This window comes from Nannospalax galili, unplaced genomic scaffold, assembly GCF_000622305.1.
Source record: "Nannospalax galili isolate Female #2095 unplaced genomic scaffold, S.galili_v1.0 scaffold940, whole genome shotgun sequence".
Lineage (NCBI taxonomy): Eukaryota > Metazoa > Chordata > Mammalia > Rodentia > Spalacidae > Nannospalax > Nannospalax galili.
In genome coordinates this window covers 1,365,880-1,374,542 of record NW_008346079.1, presented here as the reverse complement: position 1 = coordinate 1,374,542, position 8,663 = coordinate 1,365,880, and the positions used below count along the sequence as shown (strand labels likewise).

General features: G+C 46.3%; 1 protein-coding gene across 1 annotated transcript; it reads right to left on the bottom strand.

Annotated features, from left to right (window-relative positions):
• Positions 1-5,288: 5,288 nt before the first annotated feature.
• On the bottom strand, positions 5,289-8,245 carry LOC103741521 (T-cell-specific guanine nucleotide triphosphate-binding protein 1-like). Its single transcript, XM_008842350.3, has one exon. It carries the CDS (start codon positions 7,591-7,593, stop codon positions 6,289-6,291), a length of 1,305 nt encoding a protein of 434 aa, XP_008840572.1. The 5' UTR covers positions 7,594-8,245; the 3' UTR covers positions 5,289-6,288.
• Positions 8,246-8,663: the final 418 nt, after the last annotated feature.

Genomic DNA, 8,663 nt, shown 5'->3' with positions numbered 1-8,663 from the left:
CAGCACTCCCTGTGTCTCATTTAACGAATTAAATTACTCCATTTCTGATGTTTTTTCACTCAAGGTTAGAGCTTGTTTGGTCTATGGTTTAAAAGTACCTTCTAGTCAGAGGATGGGGAGGAGAGCCATGAAGAGCTGTCTTCTGAACAGGATGTGACCATTGCACTCATGAACTCAGCAACTGTGGCCACCTGCCCAGGACTCAGCCCTTCAATACTCCATAAGGGAGTGGGGAGGGGCTTGTGAGCCCCCCTGGAGCTATTGGCAGTTAATTGCTGTAGAAGGAAAGTAATTTTCTTCTGTGGTACAGCCCTTGGTAAGGTGCCTTTGCTGACCCCATACCCACGCTCATGCAACAGCCCCAGGTAAACTCAGTGGCTCATAAAATAAAAGGATCCTACAGCTGCTGCAAATTTCCCAGCATTTCACATTCCAGTGAGGGAGGGGTGGAGGGTGCCGCTGGCCAGAAGAGCTTCCCCCTACCTGGCTTCTCAAACACTGTAACTGGAATCTCAGGCTTATCACTTGGCACCTAGTAAAAGAAAACTAGGAGACAGAAAGGGAAATATTTATTTATGGTTTGGGCCAGAACTTGGGAGAAAATTCTTAATTTCTCTCTACCTTTCCTATAGCAGTGTTGAGAAACAGAAACCAAAAGTTGTACTGAGAATTTCACATATGCACACAATTTATTTTCATCATATCCAGTACACACCCCCCTCCAACTTCCCGCAGACCCCCCCACCAGCCACAAAACATGTCCCCTCTCCCAACTTCATGTCCTTTTCTTGTTATAACCCGTAGAGTCCAACAAGTCCTCCTGAAAAGACTGTGGAGTGTCCACTGCATAGTCAACCTACCTATGGCCACACTTCCAAAGAGAAATGACCCTCCCTTCCCCCAGCAGCCATCAACTGTCCATAGCTGCTCAGCTTGAGGTGAGATCTCATGCGTTCCCCACCTACCATGCTGGGATTCTGACTGGCTTGATCTTGTGCAGGTCTTGTTCAGGTAACCACAGCTGCTGTGAGTTCATGAGTGCAACTCATGTCCAGGAGATGAGTTTCACACCCTCCTCCCCACCCTCCAGCTCTTTACATTCTTTCTGCCCCCCCCTTCAATGTTCCCTGCGCTTTGCAGGGGGTCAACAGCTGGGCACTCAACAGTCACTTATTCTCAATACTTTGAAGCATTATGAGTCTCTGCATAAACTGTTACCAAAAGAAGCTTTTCTCTGACCAAGGATAAGAGCAGAACAGATCTGTATAAACATAAATATTTAGAAGGCAGTTTGATGTGACCATTTAGCAAAACAATACTAGGTTCTTCCGAAGCCTATGACCTCCCAGTCACGAGCTTTGACTAGATTTATAGTACCAAGCATAAATGCCCTCCAGTGGAGCAGGCCTCACATCCAAGCAGTTGGTTACCCCCAACCCCTGTGCTGGTTAGATTTTTTTCAACTTGACACAAAGTAGAGTTACCTGGGCAGAGGGAGCCTCCATTGAGGATTTTCCTCCATCAGATTGGCCTCAGGGCATGTCTGTGGGACATTTTCTTGATTGCTGGTTGATGTAGGAGGGTCCAGACCACTGTAGGTGGTGCCATCCCTGGGCAGGTGGGCCTGGATCGTATAAGAGGATAGGTGAATGCCAGGTATGTTCGCACTGGCCTTTAGTCCCAGCACTCAGGAGGCAGAGGCAGGCAGATCTCTGTGAGATCAAGGCCAGGCTGGAACTTACATAGTAAGTTCCAGGCCAGCTGGGGCTACAGGGAGACCTTGTCTCAAAAAACCAGAGAGAGGGAGAGACAGAGACAGAGAGAGGTGGGGTGGGGAAGTAGCTCAGCAAGTCAGGAGAAGCAGGCCAGTAAGCAGCGTTCCTCCGTGGTCTCTGCTTCAGCCCTGCCCTGGAGCCCTGCCTTGTTGATGGACTGTGGGCTGTAAGTCAAATAAACCCTTTCCTCCCCAAGTCGTTGTTGGTCAGTCATTTATCTCAGCAACAGAAGGAAAACTATAATATCCCAGTAACCCTATGCTGCCATTGCCCAGTGGGCACATCTCCCCTGTTACAGGTCAATATGCAGCATGCAGGCTCCAACACTAGGTTAGACACTGGTATCTTTTATCCTCACCCTCCAACCTGCACCACACCTCCTGTTATGAAAGCCAGCTATCAGGTAGAGTTTCCTGGTCAGTTCCAGGTTGATTTCTGTAAGTCCTGAAACCAATGTATATGGTGTGTTCAGCAATGTGGTCTTACCATCTGGTCAGCAGCCCACCATAATTTCTTTTTATTATGATTTATCTATTTTTAATGGGTATGAGTATTTTGCTGCATGCATGTAAAGTGCACCATGTGCAGGCCTGGTAACCGTGGAGCCCAGAAGAGGGTGTTGGATTCCTCTGTAACTAGAGTTACACAAGATTGTGAGCTGCCATGTGGGTGCTGGGAACCGAACCTGGGTCCTCTGCAGGAGCAGCCAGTGCTCTTAATCCAGCCCCTCAGTATAATTTAAGGAAAAGTCCAAATACTGGATCATAACAACCATAAATGTTTTAGCATGCTCAAAAGATGACTCTTTGAAGCTGGAGAGATGGCTCAGCGGTTAAGAGCACTGACTGCTCTTGTAGAGGACCCGGGTTTGATTCCCAGCATCCACATGGCAGCTACGAACTGAACTTAATTCCAGTTCCAGGGGAATCCAATGCCCTTTTCTGACCTCCGAGGCATTGCACGACATGGGTGCACTCACATACATGCAGGCAATATACTCATGCTCATAAAATAAAAATAAATAAAATACTTTAAAAAAAAGAAAGTATCCAATGAGTGCACAAATTTCTTTCTCGTCCTAAAGCTATTTTATGTTCATTTGAATTAGACTATACAGTAATGGCACATAACACTTAATTTCTGTCCTAGTTTGTTTCTCCATTTCTGTGACAAAACACTCTGACCAATATCAACTTGGGGAGGAAAGGGTTTATTTGTCTTACATCTCCCAGGTCACAGTTCATCAGGGAGCCCAAAGTAGGAACTAGGGCAGGAACCTGGAGGCAGGAGCTGGAGCACAGGCCTTGGAGGAACGCTGCTTACTGGCTTAGATCCCCTGGCCCCTGCTCAGCCTGTTTTCTTATGCAACTCAGGCTCATCTGCCCAGGGGTTGCACCACCCACAGTGGGCTGGGCCCTCCCACAACACTCAGCCATCAAGAAGATGCCCCACAGACATGGCCACAGACCAGTTCAATAGAAGAAATTCCCCAACTGAGACTCCCTCAACCTAGGTGTGTCAAGTTGACACTAAAGCTATCCAAGACAGTTGGTAAATCTCAAACTCCTTTATTTTTTATATATTTTGAATTAGCTTTCAGGTGGCCTTCCATAGGATGTTTTCATACATCCTTTATTTCGGTCAGCCCCCCTTCCTCCGTCCTCTGCCCTCCCCCATCCCCCACCCCTAGTTGCTAACTCTCTGGATTGTCCTGTAACCCCTAAGTTCTTCACCACCTGCTGCATTTTGCCTTCAGATTATTAGCTAAAAACAAATGTTTTTCAGACTTTCCTCTGGCTCAAAGGTTTTGTTCCATGAATCTCCTATGTTGGCTGTATGCTCCCCTGTGTTCCCTGCCTGCTGGGTCACCAGGTCTGATGGAGTTTTAGTTGGAAAACATCACATTGCTTCCTCCTTCTCTTTGATAGTATAAGATGCCTCCCTGCTTCTCTCTGTTTCCCCAGGAGTCTAATTTGGGTCTGACACATACATCAGAGCCCATGCACCAAAAGACTGGCTACCAAGAGAGGGTGGGCCCTTTAAAAGAGGAGGCCCAGAGGGAGGACGTGAAGTCCTTGACAGGGGCTCCTCTCTTTTCTCTTCCTGGCCACCATGAGGTGAACAGGACCATGAGGTGATGTGCCCCAGGCCCAGAGGAACAAGGCCAAGTGGGTGTGTATGGAACCCTCTGGAACTGGAGCCAAAATGAATCTTCTCTTCTTCAAAGCTAATTAAACTACCTCAGGCTTTTGTCTCAGTGACAGAAAGATGACTAACACATAGGCAAAGAGACCCATTATTTTTTATCCATCTTTATTGAAGCATAATTGATATACGAAATTACAGTGTTTGGTGAGGAAGAGCTAAGTCGATATTTCTTTAAGCTTTACAAAGTGCTAATATTATAATTGTATCTTTCCTTCTGCATATATGGATAAAAATTTGATACAAAAAAATCACTCATACTCCAGTTGGTTACTGTACCATCTATACATGAGGTTAGCTAAACACTTCTATGAGGACAAGCACGCACGTACGTTTGATTTACTCCTGTACCACTTCAGAGTGGACCACTGCATTTTAGCTTCACTATAGCATTATTGGTTTAATTTGCCATGTTTCTGTTTGCTGTAATTGTCACACATGTGGATTCTGATATCAACCCCCCTCTGTCTGTTTGGCCAGTGGAAACCATCTCAAACTGTCTTCCGAGCTCCTCTGACAGAACCGCAGTGTTGGCAGTTTCCTTGGTTATTAGCACACAATCCAGTCTTAACTGAGCACTGGCTGCACTAAGAGGTTTGGTTTGACTTACTGCCCAGAAGAATAGCAGAACACTACTCTGAGCACATGGATGCATCAAACCACAGGATGCACTGAACCGTAGGCATATCCATTGACCCTGGGTAGAATAGCCATTGCTGACCAGCCTATTCAGTGTATAAAGTTAGAAAATGTTTTTTTTTTCTTTTTCCCTTTTAAAAAGATGTTTGTTTTTATTTTTAGTGTATGAGTGTATTTATTGCCTCCATGTATGTGAGTGCACCTGTGTTGTGCAATGCTGAGGAGGTCAGAAGAGGACTTTGGATTCCTCTGGAACTGGAGTTAAGGATGGTTTGTAGCCTCCATGTGGGTGCCGGGAATCAAACCCAGGTCCTCTGCAAGAGCAGTCAGTGCTCTTAACTGCTGAGCCACCTCTCCAGCCCTTTAAAAAGATGTTTTAAAATTATTTGTATACTTTGTGGGGTTGGGGGGCACAGCACCTGTGGAGGCCAGAAGATGGCATCAGATCCTGGGACCCGGAGTTACAGGAGGTTGTGGGCTGCCAGACATGGGTTTGAAAATCAAAGCTTTGGAAGAGCAGCAAGTGCTCTCAAAGGCTGAGCCATCTCTCCAGTCCCATTTTTTTTTCTTTTTTTGTCTTTTTGAGACAGGGTCTCCTTGTAGCCCCAGCTGTCCTGGAACTCTGATATGTAGACCAGGCTGGCCTCAAACTCACAAAGATCCGCCTGCCTCTGCCTCCCAAGTGCTGGGATTAAAGAAAGGCATGTGCCACCACACCCAGCTTCTCCAGCCCATTTTAAGGTGCAGCAGTTAGTAACCCTAAACATGTACTTTTTTTTTTTTTAACTTTTTTGCAACATTTATGACAAACTGTTCAAAGCTGAACCATCTTGTCAAAGAGTAACTATGTAATTTTCTGCAAAGTTATCCAACTGCCCACACTATAGACTGTATCATTTGGGGTTGATACCAACATCCTACAACAGAAACTATTTTTCTACAATTTCAGCCATAAATTAAACATTGTAATTTTTCCAAGTCTAACAACTGAGAAGCGGTAAGTTGGTATAAAGTCTGTTTCAAAGTCTGTTTCTAACTCGCATTTCTCCTGTTAGGTGAGAGCCTGGGTGTCTTTTCATATAAAAGAACTTCTTGCTACCTCTCTTCCACTTGTATCCCTGTCCTCTTTTAACTTCTCAAGTTCATGTACAGAATGTTCTGTTAACACCTGGGGACTGTCTAGGCCTCTAATGTAGCCGCGTGGACTATGTGCCTATCTTGTGTACCTGTGCTTCTGAGAAACCACCCCAGGTAAGTTTCACCTGGGTAAGCATTCTTTTGTTTTCTGTGACAGTCTCTTATTAATCTAGCAAGATGGGACAACCTTCAAAGAAACAAGAAGGGTGTCGGTCAACATTAAGTGGTAGTGATCAGGACACAGGCACCCTCAAGACATCAGCAAAGCTAACAGCACACTACAGAATATGTGTATTTTTTGAAAAATCATTTCTGAAGACTTAGTGCCCAGGAACTTCATACTAGCATGTCTTCAATAAGCCCAGTCCTGAATATGAATTAACCGCCACAGAGATAAAGACTGTCCCTTTACCATGAATTCCATACTTTCCCCAAAAGGCCCACAGGGTCTGAGAGTGTCTCAGCCTGGCCAGGCTGCTTCGGGAGGTCCCTAAGCTCTCTTTCCAGTTCCCGAAGCCATGAGAAGCTTGGCTCAGCTCCAGTCACAGGCTGGCTGCCTAATTCTCTCCATTTTACAGCCCTGTTGAGAGTCAACATCGTTCTCAAAAAGATCTCTTCTCCGAAGGAGAATTTTAGCATCATTGACCACAGTGTCAAGAAAATAATTTTGCAAATAGTAGCTCTTTCCAAAGTAAAGGCCAGTGGCAATGAGTCCTCCAGTGGTGGCAAAGATTTTCTCTAAGTATTTCATTAGTTTATCCCCAGTGGACTCATCTGGCTCAGCTGACAGCAAATGGGGAGACTTGATGGAGGTTTTGAGTTCCTCCACAGACAGGGACAGATCCTGGGCCATGTTTTCCAGTGATTCGTCATCCAGCCCAAAGAAAACCCTGCAGAAGGTCAAGGTCTTCTCCAGCTCCTCTACTTTGCTGTTGAACAGGCGCATCATAGGGATGGCGGCCGCTGCACCACGCTTCAGGGCCTCCAGCCAGATGGTCTGCTTCAGAGAATCTCTCCTCCATTCAATGGTGGCTTCGGTAACGTTACGCAGGCACTGCATGAAGATGTAACGCTTGTGTGCGGGCAGCTCCTTTAGAAGGGTGGACTCCAGCTCAGGAAAATCAAATTGAGCTACTTCAACACTAGAAATCAGGAAGACCCGCCCAGTGCCCACGTCAGCCTTCTCTAGGTTTTTCAGACAGTCATTTCGGATTTGCTGCAGGACTTCGTCCTCGTCATAGGCCTTGGGTCTACACTTTGCCTGATCACGTAAATCACTGTCCACTTTTGTTCGAACAAAGTAGAAATTCTTCTTCATTTTTTCAATCGCTTTGGCCAGCTGGGCGTCATTCTCTCTGAAGCGTGTAGATGAGATGATGATGAAGAAGTCGTACTCATGAAACTTCATTTCATGCAGATACGTTTCTGCTTTGAACGTAGTGGTCCCAATACCAGGCAGATCCCAAATTGTTACCTTAGGAAACTTGGGGTGTATATAGCTTGTTCTCTCTGCAGTTGTCTCCACCACCCCAGTGGCAGCTGCTCCGTCTTCTTCATGCCCTATCCCCCGCAGGGCATTGATGAATGTGGACTTTCCTGCCCCGGACTCTCCTGTCACCGCGATGTTCAGAGGGGCATTCTCCAGGTCTTTCAAGGCAGTGTTGATGATGGAAACAGTCTTCTGGAAGTCCCCCTTCTGTAAGTGAGCCTGAATCAGACTGATGGTTTCCTCCGAAATGACCTTACTTTCCAGCTTGAAAGTTTTGAAATTCGTGTTAAAGCTGGAGGCCAGATGGCCGTGGGCCTTTGTATCAGATGTGGAGGGAGCCTGGCCCATGACTGTGGCAGCTGTGGACACTAGAGGAGGAGACAGACGTGGGGAAGAAAGTCAAAGAGTGAGCAGAGCAAGGCAGGGCTTGGCTCGGGGTTAGGGAGAGGCAGAACACCATCTCCAGACCCACACAGAAAGCTCACTGGGTATCTCAGACATCCGGCCTGAATGTCAAGTGGCCCTCACCCAGGACTGTTCCTATCCTTGACTGCCCACTTCTTTAAGACTGTCCATTAATCTCAAGATCTGATCACTCTGTCCAGACTTTCCTGGCTATGTTAGTCTTCATCTTGTTTTAGTTATTTTTATTATTATGAAAAAAAAAAGTTTTCACATGGCACCAGTCTAACAAACAGCAGAACTGCCACCACACTGCATCCCATTTGTGGCATGACCATCCCTGTCTGTGAGACTTACTATCAAGCTAGGGTGTAGTTCAGGGATGTCCTTTTGCTTAGAATGCACCAAGCCCTGGGTTCAATCCCCATTACCACAAAAAGAAAACAACAACAGAAGGTGTCCTGTAAAGCTAGAAGGGGGTAAAACAACACAGCTAGTAAAAGCACAGACAGACCGACAGAGGTAAGAGAGTAGCCCAGGGGCTGGAGAGACAGCTTAGCGGTTAAGAGCACTGGCCACTCTTTCACAGGTCCTGGGTTTGGTTCCCAGCACCCACATGGTGGCTAATGACCATCTGTAACTCCAGTTCCAGGGGATCCAATGCCCTCCTCTGGCCTCTGTAGACACTTGAAGCAAGTCGTGTACATACAGACAAGCAGGCAGATACATTAATTTTTTTTTCTTAAATTATTTTTTTTAAAGAATAGAGTCTGTCCAGTCCCGCTGGACCTGTTATTGGTGGGGTCGAGGGGGCAGCTCCTAAAAGAGAACCATGGGGGAGAGAAGAGAGGGAACCAAGTGCACAAGAAAGGCAAGGAGTCGCTTCTGAGTTGCGTCAAGGTTCGTTTATTGAGTGGTAAGCAGGCCTTTTATACTACAAATCTAGGACAGTGGAAAAACCCCGTGGGGGGGGGTGTCGGTTTTAGGTCTGCTTCCTCTTGCAACAGAACTTCCTT

Bases quoted from the DNA above. Each gene is read 5' to 3' on its own strand.
- LOC103741521 (XM_008842350.3), bottom strand. From the start codon at position 7,593: ATGGGCCAGGCTCCCTCCACATCTGATACAAAGGCCCACGGCCATCTG.